Source organism: Pezoporus wallicus, unplaced genomic scaffold, assembly GCF_028554395.1.
Source record: "Pezoporus wallicus isolate ANWC-B61680 ecotype Strahan unplaced genomic scaffold, APGP_CSIRO_Pwel_v1 contig_6787, whole genome shotgun sequence".
NCBI lineage: Eukaryota > Metazoa > Chordata > Aves > Psittaciformes > Psittacidae > Pezoporus > Pezoporus wallicus.
Window position 1 is genome coordinate 1,380,496 of NW_026636951.1, and position 23,733 is coordinate 1,404,228.

Sequence of the window (23,733 nt, forward strand, 5' to 3'; positions counted from 1 at the left end):
CCCTCTCTCTATATATATATCTACTTCATATTATTATGTAACAAACAAGATGGAGTTAAACTGGCAAAGAAGATGAATGTTCTAATCTCATGTTATTGGGTTTATTGTTAGATGGCCGAGATCACTACCTCCAAAAAGTAGAGTTAAACAGACTTAATTTTTTCCATGAAATAGAAGTAGCACGTCCCCCCCCCCCCATTTTTAAAAATAGTTTTGTATTTAATTGTGGTTGTATTTACTAGAAGTTTTAGAATAAATTTGTTTTAGAAGCACTCAACCAAAGGAACATTTAGAAACAGTGTGAACCAGATTTCTAAATCAGTTAATGTGATGACACAAGGTCATTGCTCACAGTTGCCCTTAGTAATCTTATTAGAAGATGCTTTGAATATGAATAAAACGCATTTATAAACCTGAAGATGAAACAACTATTAAAAATGAAACTCATTTTTGAAAAATAAAAAAAAATCTGAAGTGTTAAAAAATGCAGACTTTCTTTTAAACACTGCAGTGACATGACTGGAGTCTCAAAAACATCAAAGGCTTTAAATACTTTAGAAACCTCAAAATAGAAAGGGCTGTAATCTCACTTAGCTACTGCAGAAGAGTGAAATTATGTATTAGTCAGGGCTGCAAAGATTAATTTCTTTTAGTCAGTCTAATTTTAAATAGCAGTGTATGCCCCTGTCAGCTGATTCCTTTCTCTAAAAATCAAAAGGTGTATAAAAAATTTGAACAGTTTCACATCTGCACTGAGACTCCTATTCATTTTTATGCGTTTTCTCATGAGTACCAGACTAAGTAGTCCAAAATATAAGAAATTCTCCATATGCCACATTAAAGACTGGTTTGCTTTTAATTAAAGGTATGTACCATATATCCTCAGTCCCATTGAAAAATAATGGAGATCATATGGAAGAGTTGAATGAAAACTGAGGTTCTCAGGTTATCAGTAGCGTCTGTAAAATAAACTGCATGTCTTCATAATCTCCATTTTACCATTAAATAGCCCCCTCAATGAGAATACTAGAAGAATGGAAATTAACATTTAACTCTTACTACTAATGATCTTACCATATTACAAATAACAGAGAAGTCAAAAACTTCCTAACATTGTCATAAATATTACGAAGAATTTTCCCCCACATCTTCAATTTAAATGAAACAAACAAACTAAAAAAATCCACAACACAACTCCCCACCACAGAATGTCTGCTGCCTCCATGAGGATGCCTGCTCTACGACAACATGGCATTATTTCTGGGACATGGGAGAGGTGCCCCAGTGTTTCCTCTGCACTTCTCTGCTGCATAGAAAGGACAACATTTTGATAGTGCTGTAGTGAATACATACAGCTAAAGATTCATGAAGTTCTTTCGATTCCAAAACATGTCAAGAAGCAGAAAGGATTTGCTTGTCATCTCTACTTCACGTCTTTCTCTGCTTATGGGGAAAAACCAGTATACACACACCATCTCAGTCTGTCCTGTAGTAAAAATATTCCTACACACCTGTATTGAAAACATTGAAATGCTTTTCCCCCTCCCCACTAAAAGAATATTCAAAAAGTGTACAAAAGCTTCTCTTTTCTATCCAGCATTCTACTTCTACACTACTGTGAAACGCTGCAACAGTAAATTTATAGGGTTGTCTCCTCTTTCAAAGGTCACAGGAATTTAAAACTTAAGACTGCAACATGATCTATAGTAGCTATAAGCCAGAATTAAAGGGTATAAAAACATAAAAGAACGGCTGTAACATATAATTTGGTTTACTGTAGTTATAAGAGTAGTCACATGAATTAATCATATGACAAAGACTAAATTTCTGATGAGGCAAGAGCTATCTTTGTCTCTGGGTCAGCATGTGAATGAATGTTGTTATAAATGTGAATACACGTTTTTCATGTATTCACATTCATAACAAAAAAAAAACAACTAAATTCAGAATTTAATTTTTCAATTCTTGTTTTCAAGGGCAATAGGAAATGGTGACTGCTCTGGGCAGAGCAGTCTATTGTCATCTGGAGGAGGTCAGGTCTGCTGCTGCTTTTTACATTGCAGATGGCTGAAAAGAGATCCATCTCCAAGTTTGAACAAAACCTGTTACTCTTCTTCACAAATAAGCCACTTGCCAATTCTACTCCAAGCATCCTAGAGAAATTCTAGGTAACTATAAATCTTCCACTTGATTCCAGCTTCTGTCATGCATAGTGTCAGCATAAGGTAAAATAAATTCAACACAAAGATTGGGAAAAAGCAAAGGTCCAAACATCAAGGCTACATTTTAGCTGAAATCAGTTAGTTTTAGTTAATAAAATTGGATTTGGGGGCTGCAATACCAATGGTTTTAATTTTAAATGATAACTTTTTAAAATTCTTTTTAAAGAAGAAAGGAAACAGCACTTACTAGAGCTGTGATGCACAAAACACTTGGGACTGTTGACAAGAGCTTCATTCAAAGGACTTCACTAAGAAAGAGAAGCTATCCAATGTCATTTACATAGACCAAGGCAGGAACTTATTTTCTTATTTTGTATGACTCTAACTATCCTATGAGCAGATAAATAATCTGCGCTTCACAGTGAGTGACCCATGCCCAGAGAGGAACTGTAGTTGCAAGACATTTTGTAAAACCAAATGCAGAGCTTCTGCACTAGGCTGTGACTTTCCTTTCAGTCAAGTAGTCAGTTTGTCAGTTGCTGCTGTGATGCATTTATGGTTAATAGCTTAATCACCAGGTTAAGTTTTCAGGTTCTAGTTGCTCATGTTTCTTTGCTGACTATATAGAAAAGATGTAGCTTGAAAAGCCTGCCTTAATAATGGGAGGGGTTTTCAAAGCTGGATTGTTCATAGCTACAGAACAAACTTCTCTGCCTCAAAACAAAAAGAAGTTTCTGGTTAGTGAGAGTATGCATTTTCCTGGGAGAGCAGAATTAAAAACATCACAACAACAAAAAACGAATTACTGGACTTATCAAATCCTCTAAGACATTATGGTTTTCACTTTTTACAATGAAAACAGCACAACCACCATTGGTATACAGCAGGCTACTGATAATACTCTATCAGTATAATCAGTGGTATAACCACACCAGTGGTACCAAAACTAGGTAGAATTTTTGCATGATATAATGTAGATAAAAACTGCCAACCACAGAACTGAGACATCTGAGAGATACCAGTTCTTCACTGCTCCCAGGTTTTGGAATCGGAAAGAGGTATATACACTGCCTTGGGCAGAGGTATCCACAGCATCATTCTAGTACCCGATGCATTCCCACTGCCAGTCCTAACCTCTGATTTGAGAGAAGACAGATATAATTTGGGATATTGCATTTATTAAATTGCTGATTTATATATTCAGATGATTTCACACTGATTTTATATTACTGTATCATTATTTTAGGAGTAGAATTGTGTGATCACTGCAGTGATCCTAAGAATGGAATATTTTAAATTTGAAGAAGAATTTGGTGCTTCATTAGTTATTAGCATAACAAGACAGAGCACAAGCTATTAGCAAAGCACAAAATATTCTCAAGTCCTAGTTAGCACTATTGAAAGCACTGCTTTTATCCTGGAGCCTCACAGATCAATTCATACATTTCAATTCACAAAATGGAAGAAAATGCAACATTTAATGAAGTTAGTATTTAGATGGGGGAGGGGGGACAGACATAAACCACAGTAAAATCTCCTTGGCTTTAAAAGTGCTTCCATCTGACAGCAGTGGGCCGGATGCATCGTATAGGTAAGTGATGGAAAGCTTTTTCTGTACTTCAATATGTTCAAATTCCAGGTAATGCTTTCACTGCTGCCTTAAACCTCTTTTTTTTTTTAGTTTCTTAGGCATTAGTGGGTTTTGAAAGAAAACTTAGCTAGATATTGTGAACTGACAGTCATTCAAATGAAAATTAGCAGCATTTTCTTAATTTGTGTACTATGAAGTGACAATAATAAAAGGACATATTTTCAGTGTGTTGAAGTCTTTTAGTCATCATCCAATACGAAATTCAGTATAAACGGTAGCTATATGGAATTATTTAATATACTTCCTTTTAGCTTAAATACCCATTCACTGTTTAAATGTATCATTAATAAGAGACTTCAATATCAGAATTCGTATTTTCTTCCCCATAGAAACATTTCAGAGTAGCTACAAATCCAACGGGAATCCATGCCAGACCATATTTTTACCTTCTGAGTAGGTCATGCGAGATGTATATTATAATGCTTATATCGAACTGCCGCACTGATTAGCTTCCACAAGTACGTTCAATTAGTATAGCATTTATCAGACTAATATATTTCTTTACCATCCACAGAAATGAGAGAGATGCACATCCCTAAAAATGCATGATTCAGTACTCTTATTTAGGAAATGTGATGAAGTCAGCCATCAAGCTCTATGAGCTTGTTTCACTAAGTATTTTGTGAAACTAAGCTTTCCTTAAAGCATCTGCATCTCCTGAAGAGCTAAAACAGTTAACAGTTTGAACGTGACCCTGTTCCTGATTTAGATAGCTGGTGATTTGCAAGATTCGTCTTCGATAAGATAAATTCATAGGGTTCCCCATTTCTCTTTGAGATCATCTTTAAGACCATTAAGATTTAAAACCTGTGATCACAACCAAGTCCAGCTTTATTAAAATTAATTGCCTAATAAATAAAAAATTCAATTTGATGTAAGTCAGTGTCAGTTACCAACATACTACAGAATACCCAAGATATACTCCTGAAATGCATCCTTTTATGAATTCAAAATATGATGTCCAAAAGAGGCATTGGTAAATTTATCTGACATGGTTTTGGGTTTTCTTTGGCCAGCATTAGTTCATCAGATGACTGCATCATTGAAGCAAACACTTGTATAGTTTCCATTTAAGCCAGAGGTATATTTAGGCTAAGTAAGTCAGAATTTCAGGAAGTTTTGCAGCTGGTAACAGCTGCACAACAATGAAGAAAAACCCATGGGCACTATACACAGGTAAGTCACAGTGACACATCCCAGTCAATTATTTCAGCATCTGCCCAAGCAAATTTACTGCAACAGGTAGTCCAGGAAGTGGATGCTTGGAACTGCTATTTAGACAGAACCTACTGAATTAGGCATTTGATAGAAAACCTGCGATGATGAACAGTGATTAGCAGATGCATGAACCAGACTCTAATCAACTGTTTTTAGATTTTGGAAGCATTGAGAGAAGCCTTAAATATCAACTGTGACTTAACTCAATGTACCCTTAATAACATAGATAGTTTGTGTGAAATGTAAGAAATTCCACTGCAATCTTAATGCTTCCAGGCAGTGAGAGAAACCAGCCTGCCTTGTTGGCATATAACCAACAGAAAAGCATATAGCTGATTTATGGAAACACTGTTCTGGAAAAAGAGTATTATGCAACTCCATCATGTGGCCTGCTGCCTAGAGTCAGGAGGCTTATAAAAAAAACCCCACCTATCAGCAGGTAGAGATGTAATGCATATAAGCTTCAAAACTGGCCTTTCTGGAAGCAATGGATGTTGCCCAAGTATCTCTCCTCATGTAACATACTACCTAGCACATCAGACCACACAAAACTGAGAGACATTAGATACAATTTAATAGAAAAGGGATACATAATACTGCAGGCCAGGATAGGGGCTCCCAAAGTGCACCTTCTTTAATTGCCACCAGACAGCCAATTGGGTCTTTTAGAAACCTGTATTTTTTATGTGGGAAATTCAAGGCCTTTTGCTGAGACTGCTGACTGAGTTATGAGACACCCCATCTTTTTCCAGTGATCACAGAGTCCAGCAGAAGAATCTAAAATGTAATAATGTAATATAGCAGAACAACCTTCTGTATTGACTTCTGGCTGCCTCTATCAAAAACTTCTGAACAGCCTCTGAACAGTTACAACTACAAAACTCTTCTAGCAATTCATTACTAATGATGTAAAATGAAGATGCATGGTTAATTGCAGTCAACCCCTGATTAGATAAAACACTTTCCAATACTGTCGGCTAAGAATGAGGTTCCCTGACAGACCCCAGACACATAAAGGCTGAATTTGAAAACATCACACAGGATTGTCTTCACAGTTTTTTTTCTGGAAACTCTGGGGACTAGCACATTAGTGAGGAATACTGTAAAAACAAGTTGTTTCTCTAGCAAATTGGAAGTGCAGCCATGAGAAACTAGACTTCCTCTTCAGATACCAAATACTCTTCATTTCATGTGGCTAGCAAGCAAGTCTGACAGTAAAATTAATCATATAAGTAAACTTTATCATATTAGCACTGGTAAAGCTACTCCAGGACTATCACAAGCTGTGAACTCTCAACTTTTGAGCAACAGAACTTTTCCTACTTAAATAATCTACTTGAGCAATACTGGAATGTAGGTGATGGAGAGCTACTGAAATTATTTCCTGTATGACACATCGGCCCCAAATGTGTATTACTTGTTCAAAAACCCAGACAAGTTAGTATTTTATTTGTTGTACACATACAACATCATACAGTACACAGACATCGTATTATCCATTGCGATTTAACTGTTCATCCTAAAAATGTTATTCATCTGAACAACAGAACTACCAAAAATGGTGGGACGCTGGTGGATGAGTGTCCTGTAGACTAAAAGTCAACTTGAGGATAACTAAAAAAACCCCCACACTTAAGAGAGGGATAAGTTTCTTGATAGGACAGAGATCTAAATCTGGACAACAGCTGCCTTTTGTGTTGTAGCCAGAAAATAATTTGCTTTGGGCCTTACATAAAATCTCACAAGTGACTATTCCACTTAGGAGAATGTTTACCTCTAGAAAAAGAAATTGCATACAGCATAGTTTTAGGGACAAAGATTCTCTTACATGAAGCAACATAAGAAAATTCTATGCAAAACCAACCGGCCTTACGTTGCACAGCCACAGAAGAGCAGATCAGCATGTACTGCATTTTGCTACCGTAACCTTTCGTGAACTGCACTGATTTGAGATTGTACTACCCTACTGTGGGAACACACAGGGACTACAGATTAGAAACACAGCCCCAGATGTCAATGGGTGAAAGACTGATATTGCACACATGCGTGTTGGAAAATACGTAAACAAAGCTTAAAAACTATCTTGCATCACTATTTGCCACACAATTTATTTCTGGAAAAGGAATATCAGTTTCCACTCTTGCAAATGTTTTGTATGTTTTTTACCATACAAAAATTGGCTAAGCATTTTATGCTGGACTTTGGTGGTAAATTAAGTCAAAGCAGTTAGTTTCACTGCAATAGACTGCGGCGTTTGGACAAACCGCATGCCTTCTTGTTAACATGGCTGATGAAATTAGAATTACGACTCCATGCTCCTGTTGCCACTGCAGCGGCAATGGAATTAACAATGCAAATGGTCCTCATCCATGAAATCAACATCAGTCAGAAGACTACCAGCAATGGTGTTCCCATCTAGTGTTCCCTTACAGATCATCAAGAAGGCTCATGAAGTTTGTCCCACCAGCTGTTTTAAAGTATGAGAATCATTTCATAATGTTACTCTGTGAAACTCTGCATACACTATTCTCTTCTTGTGATTCTGTTCACCTTTACTGTCCCCTGGAGCAATAGGGACAGGAGTGCTTATTTTTATCAAATAGCAGGGTAACTAACCAGAGAACACAGGAAACACACAAGGATCAGACTGCTGCACCACACATCTAAATCAACTGCAAGGCCAAAGCATTCCTCCTGCTCCAAATCCATCCTATCTCCAAGCTCTGCCACGCTTCATTTTCTCACTCTAAATCTCATGTTTATCCAAACATCAGTCCTCCTAAATTCAAAGGAACAGTGAGAGACTTTTGCATAATTTTTGTCATTTTAAAATACATTGTGCAGCTTTTAGTGATTGCTAGAAAAATCAGTTACCACAAAGCAAAATCAGTAAAGACTTTTTTAAAGTCATTGTTAAAAAAAATTAAAAGAATGGTTTTGAAACAGTTGGCACCATTTGTTTAATAAAAAAGAGGAAAAAAATGACTGCAGTTAGCATAAGCATTGCTTAACTCAGACAAGCAAATAAGTAAAAACCCCATCAATTTCTGTTTCAGTAAAATATGGTTTTTCTGGATTTTGCCAGAGAGAAGTAAGACTGTGCCATGGTAATGTGTAACTCCATTTGATAACATTCTTTACTGCATATTTCATTATTTCTCAACATCTCATAGGTACTCAAAAAATACTTAGCCACAAACCACATTTAATTTCCAAGCCCGTATGTTGAAAGCCAAGTAAACACATCACAAACTGGGCACCTGCTTATCCAAGACCAACACATGGCATTTATAATTTTACCAGTTCCATTACTAACATATCCAAACAGATGCCAAAGGTAGTAATCCAAAGACTTTTCAGGCAATGGGAATGAACTGGCTTTTTCAGAATCAAAGCATTAAAATCACCGCATGGATGATACCAACAGAAAAACATAGTGCTAAACTTTACAATGCATTGCAGGGGGTGGGGGATACAGGAGTTGGGGGGTGGTAAATAATAAATGTTAAGGCAATAATACAGATGCTCAGAAACAGAAATAAGAACTCTTATACACATTGTCAGCTGTTATCAGCTGCTCTTGCCCAAGTGCATAATATACACTTTCAGTGACAAAACAGCTGGGTACCACCAGTCCTTCTTCTCCCAGCAACCTAAATACTGAACTCTCTGGCAACCAGTGCATCCTGTAAGGACTGCCTGATCTATCAGGTGATTTTGGTTTTGTTATTATAATAACCAAAACTCAACCACTGACCAAGCCAGAGCATTTTCCCAAACATGCTCACGGTGTCAGGCAAGATTCAATAAGGGTAACAAAAACCTAGAGTATCTGGGAAAACAGGAAAACATAATACAGACAGTACAGACATGTTTGAGGGATATGGTTTGGACACATCCATGTTGGTCTGTGAACCCCCAGGGTCCAAAATCATAATGCTGGCACTGCACTGAAATAAGCCTTGGTGTATCTCACCATGCCAGAGATTACAGTTCCATGTATTTCACACACAACTGTACGTCCTTCAGGTCAAGCACTAGATCTGAGGTAATGTGCCTAAACACAATCTCAGGTGACACCATCCTGCTCAGGATGTTAAACGGTAAATCCAGGAAAACCTTTGTTCAATCTCAACACTGCAGGAATGTTTCTGGACTCCAGCTAGTCCTGAAAACAGGTTACATGTGCTGCACCTAAGGAAATCAACCACACCAACTAATGAATTAGCTAAAGCAGCTTGCTAGAAATCACTACACATCTGTGGCCTAACTTACTGAACTAGATAAAGACCCTGGTGGGGTGACAGTGGTGGGGAAGGTCTCTAGACTGTAAGCAACATTTTAACCTTTCAGATTTCATTCTTGATCAGATTAGCCACAGCTAATAGCTCCTGCAGCTTTTTGTTCCTAGCCCTAAGAATATCAACAAAGTGCTCCTAATATAGGGTGACTATAAGGGAATTCAGATATTGCACCAACACAGTAAACATTCCACAAATACAATAAAATAAACCAGTAAGTGGAAACTGCAAGTCTGCATTAATGCACTCAGGACTGTGAGGGATGTCATCACCTGGACGTAACTATGAAAAGAGAAAGACATGATGTAAAATGGCTCCAGTGTAAAACTTAGCTGACTATGCTGACTCTTGGCAGCAGCTACTGATGCTGGCCTCTCCAAACCTCTTTCCGAATGCTTATCAAAGCAAACAAACAAGAAAATATTGAACTTTGCTGTAAGTGCAGACACTGTCCACTGGCTTGACCCTACAGACATGAAGGGGTAATGAAACAGGCTGTCCATCAAAAGGGCACAAGAAGTCTGTCTGGAGGTGATGGCATACTTTCAGAAAGAGCAGGGTTCACTTTTATTGCCAGTGAGCACATCCAAGTAAGTGCAAGAAGCCTTGAAGGCCAGGCTTTATTAATGTGTAAACAAAGATTAGCCTCCCCATAATCTCCCCTACATTCCAACAATCCATTTTTTCTCATTTTCCTTTGAGATTGCTAGCACACAAAAAACAACTCATTCTGTCCTCTATAATTTGTCTTTTTTGGGGGGTCATATTTTCCACTTGAATCATATTCAAAATGTCAGCAAATTTACAGACTAGCAATGCAACATGGAAACAAAGGTATCTAGAAAAAGGTAGGGAGAAAACATTTGAATTCAAGAGTATTTGACAGCTGAATAAGTCATGTCACTGAATTTTGCACCAAGCATAATTTCAGGTATCTCTTTTCATTTCATTCTGTTTTTTTAATACATGCCTGATAATGTATCAAACCAGCTTAAAATAAAAAAGGTTGTTTTGTTTGGTTGGGTTTGCTTTTTTTTTTCCTAAAGACAATTTTAGTTCTAAAGTAACTTCTAATGAAAACCAGCAGTGGAGACATTTTATTGTGGTGCTTCTGTCAACGACTATGTAACAGCTTTGGAAAATAAGTGGTCCTTAAAAATAGAAAATAGACCAAAGTGCTGTGAAAAAAATATAACACATTCAAACTTTACTCTTTGACTGCTGGTCAAAGACATTCTGTCTTCTACAGAGATGCTGCCTCTTTGGGATCAGAGTAAATCAAGTACATTTGACCTCCCGAGCTTAACTCGACTGTAAGTGAATCTCAAAGACAGGAATGCAGGACGTATGATGCTGCAGCCCCGATTGATAACTAAGAAGTAAGTTATAAATAAATCTGGAACAGTTGGGATTGACTGATGTTTAGCACTTTCAGACAGACGTTCAGGACAACTGGCAGGGGCTTTGAAGGCTGTTTCCTATATTAGAATCATGACAAAAATAGATGTGAGGCTGCTTTCCCTTGTCTTCTGCTAAAATAGATCTTGCTCAAACACATTTTTACATGTTTGGAGAGGTATAACTAGTCTCCTGTCAGATACAGAACTAGATCATAACTGTAAGTCCCATGTTGACCTACCATGAATATTTAATTATTGAATTAATAAGAAAAAAAGTGGAGATTACTAGGAGATATTAGGGACAAGAAGAAGCTGGGTTTACTGTTTTGGTTAGGTTTTTTTAAGTGCAGGTACAATCCAAACTCATGAGTCAGGAAGACTCTAAAGACCTCTAAAATTAAAAGGGAAAATAATGTATTTTACCAATTTTACTTAGGATTATATGTGTTTTTTTTTGAAGTCTGGGGTGTTTTCTTGCTGGTTTGGGTTTCTTTTTGCTTCTTCTGTTTTTAAATACAAGAAGAGATTATGCATAATAACTACTCTCAGCAAGGCTGAGCTGTGAGAACAGAACAGGAAAGAGGCAGCGTGGATGCGGTTTTGTTCTGGTTTTAAGTGCCTCAAATACTGTTTGTAGGGCAAGAGTTTGTCACAGTTATCTTGCCTCCAGCCCTCCAGTTTCCAGATAAATTAAGCTGGCTTTTATTTGTGTGGTTTTTACAGTCAAAATACATCATTAAAATACTGTAGTATTAGCTAGTTCACTAACTGAACAGGCCACTGTTCTGCCAAAATAAGCAGTGTCCTTAATGAGCAATCTGGAGCTTTCAGGGTCAGAGAGAACAGAAAATATTAACATATATATCACAAATGCTGATTAACTTCATGTCACAGTTTCAGATCACAAGTGAACTCCCAAACCATATGCAAGAGGCATGTGTGACTGAGAATAGAACGTCTACAGTGTAATACAAAATCATACGAGAGACTAGGATACAGTAAGAACAATCTGATCTTGCATATATCATGATCTCCCAAACAGGTTTCCCATAAACTGTTCTTTCTCAACCAGAACAAGTCTGTATAGTGTTTTGCTGACGCATGCGAAATTGCCTCACCTGTACACACACTCTAAACCACCCTGAAACAAATCAGCTCCAACCTACAAACTCTGCAACTGTGGTGCACGATGCCATCTCTCTCAGCAGAGTTCCTTGCTGCAGTTCAGCTCTCTGTGAGCCCTGCTGCAGACTTTGTGATTCTGAGCAGCATCACAGCTTCTTGGGCTGGAGCACATACAAGGTGGATTCATACTTCTCTACAAAATACTGCATACCCAATTCACCAGTGACTTCCAGCTACTATGCCTATAGTTTCTACAGGATGCAACCTGCAGCAGAATCTGCACTAAGAAATTTGTGCAACTTGCCTTCTAAAGTAAGCCTAATGTAAGTTAAGGCATGATTCAAAGACCGCAGGCTTGCTGAAAAGTACACACACAGGACCACATTTCACTGAATTGTGTTTTTTCCATCATTACAACTGCTGAAAACATGCTTACTGAAAGAGACAAAATTCGTCATGAAGAGTCAAACATTTTCTTTGTAATGGATTGCCACATTGCAGACATTGTTCCCTTTCACCAGAAGAGCCTGCATAAATGTATTTTAAACTAATTACCTTTAGGTGGAAAATATGACTTGCTTTCAGCTTTGTGAGGCCAGTCCACCACAAGAGGTCCAAACCTACGAAAGCTGGCAGTGATCTCATCTACAAAAAACAAATGAGGCACCTTAGAGAATCTGAAGACTGACAGTGGCAAGTAAAAATTCTTACTTTCAAAAATTCCCAAAACCAAACAAGCTATTTTCTACACCTATGAAGAAAAGTAAGAACTGCAGTAGTGCACACAGAGGATTACCTAAATATTCTTCCCTCTTCATGCTATACACAGCTGCTTAAAAAAAGTAATCTTACATTCCACTAATGCAAGTTTGCAACAGGATTAAATGCAAACATGATCTATCAGAAGTGAATATGCTTCAGCTGCAATCTATTTCTAATTATAGCCACAAAGCAGGGTCAGATGCAGCCACATGAGACTGACAGAGGAGCTACACGTCAGCATGGCCACTCCTTGCAGCATGCCCTAGAAAGCAGACTGTGTCAGGTCATGTGACTGTGTGGACTTCCCCTTTCTCATCCCCTCTGGAAATCTGCCTTGAATTACCAAGTTATTTCTTTGCTTTTTAAACATCAATTTAGTAACACTGAGGGACACACATCTCAAACTATCCTGTAGGGCAATTCTGTTCTACATGCAAATGCTTTAGAAACAAAGAAGTGTTTGATGTTCTTTTTTAAAAATCTTTTTTTTTTTCCATCAATGCATTTCTTTATGTACTTTAAAGAAAGAATTACTTTAAAACTGTCTCTAATGTGATGCTAGAGAGATCAGAGCAACAATCTGTCAGAAGAGTTTGAAGACTAAGGCAATGGTTTTCTAATTGTTTGCTTGCTGTTTGGGATGTGTTCAGTTTATCTCACCCCATGAGCTGTTCACCAGATTTTCCAAGTGATTACAGCCACAAAACACATATTGCGTAACGCAGGAGCTGAAGGAAAAAAGGTGTTATTGCTCCCAGGAGCCCATGTAACTTCCTCACAGCGTAGGCTGGGCATGTATTTTTATTCGGAGTGACCCAGCAACATTCACATCAATTGTACCTGTTGGCCTCCTGCTTCTTACAGCTGGGGATCCAGATTACCCAGCAGTCCCTGTATCAACAGTCCTGTAACTCACCATGTGACAGGGGAACTGTACTTGAGCTGTTTGTAAACCACTGACTGGCAACTCATATAATTTATTTATGAAAACTGCATGTCACTTAGGCCTCAATTTCATAGATCAGATTCAGAGATCCCTCTCTTCATTATAAGGCCTCCTCAAATTCCCTATATAAGCCAGTTGAAGCCAGATAATGGTGTACTCCAGCTGTATTATGAAAAATACAACAAAACCTGTCATTTTGGTCTGGGAGTCAGTGTGGGTGAGGGCACACATAAATAGAGCAGAAATTGAGTGGGATGGAGAAAAAAACTGACCATACCTACTAAGCTCGTTATTATTTTGTAACCATATTAAGTGCATTACATTTGTCAACTGAACACTGCATATATGCTGGATATAAGAGCTGATTAAAACCTGGTTTATTTTGGTAAGGACTGTATTAACAAAGTCCTTAAAGTCAAACACATCTTTTTAAAAAAACTGGTAAACACTACAGAGTGACAGTAACCAAAAAGTTCCCTTTTTCAGCTTTCCCACTTTACATACATGGGAAAGCTTGCTGCTATTGCAGATTAAATGCCCTGCTATGAAGGCATTTCTGTCCCCATCTCCTCTGATCTACAGCAGAAAAGAATGTCAGTTAAATTCTGAGGTGCTGCAGGTGGTGGCTTTAAATAATGCCAGGAGCACTACAAGCAACATACCTGTGAAAACACATTTCATTTTAGGAAAATTGGACCTTTTTAAAGTAACTGTATGAAAGCCAATTCCCACACCTCACCAATGTAACTTGTTCACAGTACCTTCATCAATGTCAGGAGGAAGACCTCCAACAAACACCTTTCTAGAATAGCGTTCCACTCTTTCACCATTCTGACATCGTGTTGGAGAGCTGAGACCCGATGATAAAGACTGATCACCATGACTGTCATCTAGGAAGCCATCTTCAAAAGGAAAGAGTGAAGACCGACCTGTAACAGATTTTGTAGTATCTATAGTTAACGCTGTTTCCTGGAGAATTAAATATTTCAGTAAAAATTGTTATTCTTTTACTTCTAACGTTTTGCTTTAACAGAATTTACATAAAGGGGCCCAGCTAAGTGGTCCAGTTATCCAAATGATGTTCGTTAGTTTTGCTTCTATTTTTCCAAGACCATATTATTCTTACAAGACAATAAACCTAATATAGCTTTAAAACAAACACTTGCAAATGACTAGCAGTGAAAACCAGCCAGTTATCTGATGTAATTGTGTGTCATAACTATGGAAACAACTTTTGTAACATTTAAATTTAAAAATAGTTCTTATGGATTTAAATCTTCCATAAAAAATCTTGAAGGAATGATCTTTAAGTGCACGACAATTTCCTTCAGAGTGCTTTACAGGGTCCTAGCCGCAAGGGCTGCATCACTTCCCCCTTGAGTGAATAGAGGACCAGTCTGAGTAGGGGGGGAAATGGCAAAATAAACGTAGAAGAGCCTTGTGTTGTGGATATTAAACATGTAGGTGAAGCAAGATGGTTATCTAACAAGAAAAAAAAAAATCTTTAAAATCTTATTAAATAAATTGCACTTGAAGATGAAAGTTGTTATCTAGGGCAGCCTGTCAAGTGTTAAAACACCCTTTCAGTAATGAATTAATAAAAAGCAATTTAAATGGCTGCTATTCAGTTTGTTAATGAAAATTAATTTAATTTGTGATCATCTGATGCAATTAACTTGTTGCTTGCTACCAAAGTACACATACGTTACCTTAAGAACAGATTTATTAACCAGAAGATTAAGAAATATTCAAAGTTTCTATATAAGCAACACTAGAACATGCCAACTTCAGAATGCAATAATTCCTTATAGCAGAGTTGAAAATTAAATCCTGCAATGTACACAGATGTCTAAATGGGAACCCCATCTCAGCTCTGAGAATGCCAACTGTCCCCTCATGTCATGGAGGATTGCTCTCAGGGATGGAATTATAATTACTTGATACAAAACAGTTTATAGGGGCACATAATTTAATTCAAAGGTAATGGATCACATGAAACTGACTTCCAGCAAGACCTAAGAAAGAACTAACGCCATACTCCTATCAACAGCAAGGGGCATGAAGAAAAATCAAAACATGCAAAGGGACACTATTCAGAAAAATTTATACATTGAAAATATCAGTAATAGTCTCCAGCAGCAAAGGACAGATTACAGAAAAGCAGCAGCAATCCACCATATGGAAAAGAAGCTAACAAACAAAAACAAGCAAAAATGTGATTGACACAAAACATCAGTCTGATTTTTTCTAAGCACCAAGCACTGGGAAAGTCCTGATTAGAAAGAGTATATAAAATGCACAACACTGAGAGAGATCCCGGATACAAAATTCCACTAAAACAAAAAAAAAACTACTGTGCCTTTAAGCACCGACATTAAAAAAAAGGTAAATGCCACAATCAGAGAAGGATCCACATTTTAAAGTCTAGTATAATTAGTTGTAAAAAATGGTGGGATTAGAGCATAAACCAGGAAAGACTATTTGATGAATATCCCATTAATGGACAAACAGGTCATGCACATTTATAAACATGAGCACTTCAGCTTAAAAGAGAACACATGCGTGAGAGAATAATAATTAGGAAGGCTAAAACTGCATAAAAATATTGACTCAGAAAACACACTGAAAAATAAGAAATGAGAAAACATCCATAAAAGACTGACATTACTAAGAAGCTAAATAATCTTTTAATTCCCACACACCCCCCAACCTACTTTCTTGTAAAAAATAAAACAAACATGAGCCATTAGTGGAAGCTGACACATGAAATTAACAGATGCTAGAACAATGTGTTCAACTAAAACATAGGTGCACAGAGGAGGCTGAAGGAAATAATAAAAATGCACAGCAGCTTAAAAACCAAAATTTCTCCTCTTATGCCAAATGACTGACAGCCTGCAAGCACTGTACTCAAGTAAATGCAAAAGATGACCTAAAAATGTATAATAACATGTATGAAGTATATATTTAAAATAATGGAAAACATACAGACAAGGGAATAGAGAATAACTGTTCACTGTCTCTTCCAGTAAGTGGAAAACAAAGTGCAGTGGATACAATCAACACGTGGCAAGACTGAAAGCAAGTCAAGCTGTGGAACCCACTGCCACAGACTTCTTAGGATGCTGGAAAGTTTATGTAAGTTCAAAAAGTGAATGAGCAAGAACATTAGAAAAACCCATTCTGAAGCGATTAATATTGAGAAGAAATTTGCCTCAAGAAACCCTCAGAGGCAAATCTCTGGGAGAGTACTATGGGAAAACCACTAGATGCCTTATGTTTTAGTTGTGTGCCCTTGTCAGTGCAGCAGAATAGATTTTGCGTTGATTTCCCATAGCTGTGCTGATATCTATACCTGAGAAACTGGTTGTAAAAGTTAAAAACCAGGTACCTAAAGCAACATGACTCAACAGCTCTAACCACGATACCTACAAGGAAATGCTCACCTCTACTCAAAGAAAACTGGGGATCAAGCAAAGAACCGATAGATTATGGCAAGTCCCAAGAAATTTCTGACGAAACCTTCCCACTGAAGATGCTTAGTCACAGTGACATAATTAAATGCTAAATACAATATCCACATATAATAAACATGACTCCCTGCACAGATTTGCCTGAGTACTTTGCATATTGCAACAATGCAAATGGAAAAAAACAATAGTAGAGAGAGATATATGAGAATATTTGATATACAATGAATCATGTTTTTAATAGACTGTTGTAGAATTTCATGTTTCTTAACGTTAAGAAAGCTCAAAACAGCACTCTAAAATTCAAGGTAATGAAAAAGCATGAGTATCACAGACTTTCATATTGTACAAATAAGGCAAGTCACAAAACCCCTAACATTAATGACAAGACACACACACACACATAAATGTATTTATTGCTACAGAAAAGCCTGACTTTCACACAGGAAAATTATGGAGTGAAACATGCTTTTTGGTAGAGAAAAAAAAATAAATATCTGAAAGCCCAGCACATTCAGAACTTGTTTGCCCTGTTTTGTCATCACTGTAATTTCTATAAAACAGCCTACACTGTATTCATCACAGTTACTGCCACACCACTGTATTTCACTTCTACAAGTAAACATGTGCTGCAAGCAGGTAATAAATGTCCCACTGATTCCCACCTCCTTCCCTACTTTGGTGCCATTTGATTAACCTGGAAAAGCTTGCCAAACCTTAAAATCAAATTAAACTGCTTACATGCACAGGGAGTATACAATATTATATACTCCACTTACTTGCCAATTTGTTTCAGTACCATAAGAGCACTGAAAAAGTAGGAGTATTAGGATGCTTTCAACATCGAATCTGTTATCATCGACGTCAGCATCTGTTAACAATAGCCTGTTCTATTGAGGCAGGGAAAAACAGGAAGGTAAGTTTGTGGGGAAAAACTATTTCCTTTTTGTTTAGCTGTCAAACACTAAAACCAGCTTTGACCAAAACCACCTCAAATTCTATATTATTATCTGTGCTAGTGTAGCTTTTATAGCCTACTACCATCCATACAGATGTATGAACTAAAAGATACTCGTATGCTATTGGTTTGCTTGTACAGCTAGGTTTGTCTCTAGGTTTCTTCACAAACCTGGTGCAAATTGTACATTTTAAAAAGGCAGCAATGTCATACGCACAGCTATCACAGAATACACATGAAAAAAGACAATAAAATGAAGTTTAATGCCAAAGTACCCCAGACAGATGGCACTGCCCAACTCTGATTGTTAGAAGCTGCAATCTTCACTGCTATTTTCTCAATTAAAAACCTGCTTGTGTAACCAGTGGCACATAAATGTAAGCTACATTTGTAGCTTTCTTGGTAGTCAGCAAGTTTGCTATTGTCCATGTTCATTAATCTCTCAGAATAAACTTTTATGCAGCGCTGAACATTTGTAAATATTTTCAGTCTGCTTTTATTTTTTAAGGCTTATCTATGATAAAGTTAAAATGTGCTCAAATGTTGTGTCTTTTATTACCATCAGCATTAGTATTCACTCTTGAGGACAGTTACTAGTATTGGTATTCACAATGTTGTATCTAAGGCTGATTCTACCTCCAATATAATACTCAAGTGTGATATTCAGTGAAAGATGTTCCATCTAAAAAGTATTTTTGAAATGTTCAATGCACTAGTTAAACATTGCACTTACACCAAAAATACAAAGCTGAAAATAATCTTTTTGACCACTACGCATTTCAAGTCATAAATGTGTGTCATGAAAGAGTTTTTACATTCAGTCATCCTCCAGTTCACTAGTAATAGTAACACACTTGAAGTTATTAGCTCAAGATCACCATTGCTTTAAGCCGCTATTAAAAGGGAGATGTTTTGCAAATGAAAAACATAAGATTGATTTATACAACTGATCAAATAATGTTAAAATCGGTAACATCATAAGAGAACTAAATATTTATTTCTCCCACTATTCAGCAAACAAAACATTTAGTAAATACTTTTACCTCTTCTCCGCCCATAGCTCCTGGCTGCATGTAAACACAGAAGAAAATTGTCGGTACAGCTGTCATTAGATTTAGCTCCAAAAGCAAAGAAAATGTAGCTTCTACCTCTTCTCTTTTCCCCTCCCACCATAAAGAAGGAAAAGACATTCAAGAAGTGCAAGATGAAATTCAAACAACCCAAGACAAGAGAAAAAGTCTGAAGATGACACAGCCAGGGGGGAAGAAAAAAAAGAAAGAGGGAACATACCTGCTGGGCAAGTTTTCTACATAGCAAAGGTATTTAAAAAATCAGGCATATCAGGCTTACAGTACTATAAAATAGTAATTTAGGATTATGGTTTTAAGAAGCAATAAACATAATAAACAGTAATCCTAATTAGAAAAATTCATTTTGCATTTTATTAATTAGTTGTGGAGAGTATATCTTTTGATTATGTTTCAATTTAATTAATTAACAATCTGTAAATATCAAAATCCTACCAAAGCAATATGAACTCAATAGTCACAGTGTTCAGACAAGTAAAAACAGATTGACAAAACATCTTTGTCACTACCAGAGTTAATACAGCATTTCAATGAAACATGCATTAATGGCAAAGTCCACAGTGTTGTCATAAGTGCAGAAGCTATTTTGTAGTTCCATGGGAAAAGAAAAAAAAAAGCATTTTTTATCTGAAATTTCAGAATACTAAAAAATAATCTGTAAAACTGTTGTCTTCTACACAAGGACCTTGATCTGTTACAAAAGGTATCTGTGGCCTTCCAAGGTAATCAAATGTGGAAGGTTAAGGATCAGGTAGAGTTTTTCAACAGAAAGTGGTCTGAGGCAATAAGTAACAACAGAGCCTTGGTTTCTTTCTTCCTCTTTTCACTGCAGTACTATTTGCGTGCTCCTCTTTCCCAACCCCATCTCTTACTTACAAAACTAACACCATGCCTTCTGGTCTTGCGCAGGTTTTAGGTGCGATTCCTTCAGCTCTCCCTATAATCCCCCTTAGTCCCCTTCATCTCATTCCTGCTCCCTCCTTCTATATCCTAAGTGTTCTTTACCATGAAACTTTCCATTTTTCTACATCCATCTTCAAAACCATGTCTTGTGATGTCCCACCATACCCCTCCCCTCAGCTTTCCCTACCCACTCTTCTTTGGCAAGCAATTACATGATGGAGCAATTGGAGATAGTTGAGAACTACTCATTTGCTGACTGGAACCCTGGCTGTCACTGCTGAGTGGCCTCGGGGCGACCCAGAGCAAAGCTGACTCTCCTTCAGCACAAGCATTAGTAACCTCTCGTCCACCCAAGCAGCTTCATCTTCAAGCCCTGAAGAAACGAAATGCTGGCTCACATGCCATACACCTGCATCTTTTTATCCCACCACTGAAAGAGCAAATACATGAGTATCTCATTAAAAACTTTCAATGGCTATTGTGTTAAACATGATGCAGTAGAAGCTGTTCGTGTGAACAACTGTTCAGCCACACTGAAGTAGTTCGCAAGTCCTGAAACAGACTCTGACTCTTGCACAGCAAGCAGTAGGGAGAATTAGTACTAGAGTTGGCATTGCATCAAGAATAAAACAATCCTTCTCCTTTACAGTCACTGCTAAAGCCGTATTATTTATTATGATGGCAAAGAATCACTGTCAGGCATCATACAGCAAGTCCTTGTCTTGATGACTGCCCATACACCAAAACACAAGCACGTATCAAGGTACAGCTATCAGCATGTTTTGAGAGTAATTTATTTGAAGGGGATCTCTCAAACAGAATGCTACCAATATAAAAATCAAATATAGACGCATTACTTCAGTATGAAGATGACTTCTGTGTTTCTGTTTAAGAAAAGGAAACTATATGCTGAATGTAAACATTCAGGTCTGAACAAGATAACAGTACATGATGGCAGAAATCTACCATGGCCTTCTGTAAATTTTAGAATAAACTGTTGCCATTGATGTATTATAACACCTCTATGTTATACTGCACTGCATAATATCACTTTTATCTTAGGCACTCACACACATAACCTTTATGTCCATAAAAAAAGTTTTACTGAAGGTATATTTACAAGTGCCTGTAAATTCTAGAGGGAAAATATTGCAATCCACTGAAGTAGGAAAACAGCCTAGTTGCAGCTTTTCCTGATTTAAAAAGACATCACATTTAAACACCAAAAGAAGGTGAGGTTTCACTACTGTTAATTAGAATTTTTACACATATATACCTATATACAGACACACACATATTTTGAACTCTATTTTACCTGGTGTTTACATTAAAATGTTATTTTTTCCAAAAGCTGACAGTTATTCAGCACAGCAACTGAAGAATGTCAACACACACTTACGATGTTGCTTACACAGGATGCAAAATAACAGTGTGTCATTTGAGGCAAGTTAATAAAAAAATATCCACTGTGCTCATAAGCCAAAGTTCAGAGCACAAGAGATTTAAGAGAAGGAATGGTTCCTCAGGTAAATTTCATAACTCCTCCATTTTATTTTAGAAAAATAAATAATTTAGCCATTATTCTTGAATTAAGACATTTGGGAGCCAATAAGAAAACTATTGCACATTACAAACAATGAAATTACCAGTGTTATTATATCTGAAGTTACCTTCTCTCTTGCATAATTCCAACAGAAGACAAAAGAAGAGACTGAGAGGTCCCAAAATTATACTGCCTCAAATGACGCTACTCCCATATGCTGGCATTGGTGCTGAATATGAATGTGATTTTCACAGCAAACCGTCTCCTGAAATGTTTAGAAACCTAACATAAAAGTGATTCCTTCCTATACCTCACAGGGCACGATGGTATTAATGAAAACGAAGCTGCTGTAAGAAGCGATATGCACATTTTCCCATGTAAGCTGTGAAATTGCTGCTAGCAGGCACAGATCAGTTGTGCAACTCCCAGGAGGGTCACCACCCTGTTAGTGTTTCTCCACCCCTATGCAACTTTCTTCAACTGACAGGTAGAAAGTTACATAACCAATGTCCCAAATTGCATGTACTCAAATACAAAGGAACAATACATTCTTTTCTACCCTCTGATAACTCTCCCGGAACTATTAACTCATTTCATCCCAGAGACTGAGTTGACTTTTACGAACAAGCAAAAAAGCCGCCCCAAACCCCAAATCTTGCAACGCAATTAAGTAAATTTACTGCTAATGTTACTGGAATTCCCAAAAGCCTGCATCTATGATTACCCATTTTTGCAGTAAATCAAAACGCACTCAACTGCAATGCTCACATTTTAACTGTGTCTCAAAGTTATATGAAACTGATGAAATTTTTCCTTTTTTTAAATTGCCTTTTTTAATGCTTTATTATAATATGGGATTGGATTTGAACATTGTATATGAGTCAAATAGCATTTCAAGGAAAAATTAAATTTATTTCCATGTCATAGCTAAAAGTGAATCTGATCAGGGAATTTCAAATACAGAAATAAGGGACACCCCTTATTTGTATTATCACATTTTATGGAAGGCTTAATAGAAAGCATTTTGAGATTTTAAAAAACATTCTTTCTTCACTGATAGTACTTATCTTGTTCATGCAATAATGAGCCCACAATATAAAGTACACACATTTCAAGGAAATCTTAAAGACACATCTTAAATTGACTTAAAATAGCATTAGATTTGCAATTTTGGAGCTAGAATGGCTAAACAAAAGTTTGTTTGACAAGACTGAGAACCACCTTGATTTATGAGGTACCAGAATCTTATTTCTAACTTGGAAACGTCATTTGTAATCCCGAAGCAATCAACAGTTCAGAACAATACTTGCTTTAGGACACTGAGTTGTCCAATTATTTTCTAAGATCAAAAAGGAAAATATGTCAAGCTTTTTCTTTTGAATAGTGGGTCTCTGAAATTTTTAAGAGATCTGGAAGTTTACAAGTGAACTGCAATGCCAGTGAAAATGAATTAATGAACTGAAAGGTGATAAAATCAAATATAACTATGGAATGTATCTTTGCTGTAACAGTATTTCTGTAGCACACACTTTGAACTCACCAAAGAACTCTTTTGCTAAAGTAATGAATAGGAAATTACCAGAATAAACTAGGAACTGTTTTTATATCATTAAAGTACATTGACTGACACCAGGTATTCATGTGCATACAGCAAGAAACACAAACACAGTAACTGCACACAACACGATGGGAATTTTTATCGACTGACTTGAAGATTTCCTTTGGGTCTTAACAAAATTTTGAGATGAGACATAGGAATATCGTATCTTTGTAAAGTACTTGATTGCTTTTAAACTCTGGGCCACATATTCAAAGTTCCTTTAGGAAACATTCTTTACTTTGTTCATTTCAGTCAACTCATCTGCTATAATGTACATAAAGTTTATTTACATCTTTATGATTTTATAAGTACCTACCATTCACCAAGTTGTCTCACAGTACCTATGTGGAAGAATTAGAATTGCAATTCCAGCAAAACAAATCAAAAGGTTTATCTTTGATCACACGGTCAGTCCATGCTACTCTGTCTAAATGGTCAAGGTTATCTGACAAACTGTCAAAACTTGGTGGAGGCGAGAAAAATCACTGAATAACAACTAGGTAAAGAAAATTCTCTTCAAAAAGTGGCTTTTCGTAGTTGGAGGTATATGAAAGGAAGTAGCTAAAGCAGAAGCAGTTTGAGTAACTGAATTTGTAGCAGTCAATG

General features: G+C 36.9%; 1 protein-coding gene across 14 annotated transcripts in view; it reads right to left on the bottom strand.

The window, feature by feature from the left end:
* CPEB3 (cytoplasmic polyadenylation element binding protein 3) overlaps positions 1 to 23,733 on the bottom strand; it is a 93,120-nt gene that overhangs the window by 18,892 nt on the left and 50,495 nt on the right. For 9 of the 14 annotated variants that reach the window (XM_057402302.1, XM_057402303.1, XM_057402301.1 and 6 more), the window contains 3 exons: positions 19,037 to 19,060; positions 14,327 to 14,494; positions 12,413 to 12,502 (listed from right to left, as the gene is read on the bottom strand). The exons of 2 other annotated variants lie outside the window; for them this stretch is intronic. In XM_057402302.1, coding sequence (XP_057258285.1) covers positions 12,413 to 12,502; positions 14,327 to 14,494; positions 19,037 to 19,060 — 282 coding nt within the window. The remainder of the gene's footprint in view (positions 1 to 12,412; positions 12,503 to 14,326; positions 14,495 to 19,036; positions 19,061 to 23,733) is intronic. 3 more of the 14 variants (XM_057402304.1, XM_057402296.1, XM_057402308.1) reach the window with 1 other exon arrangement.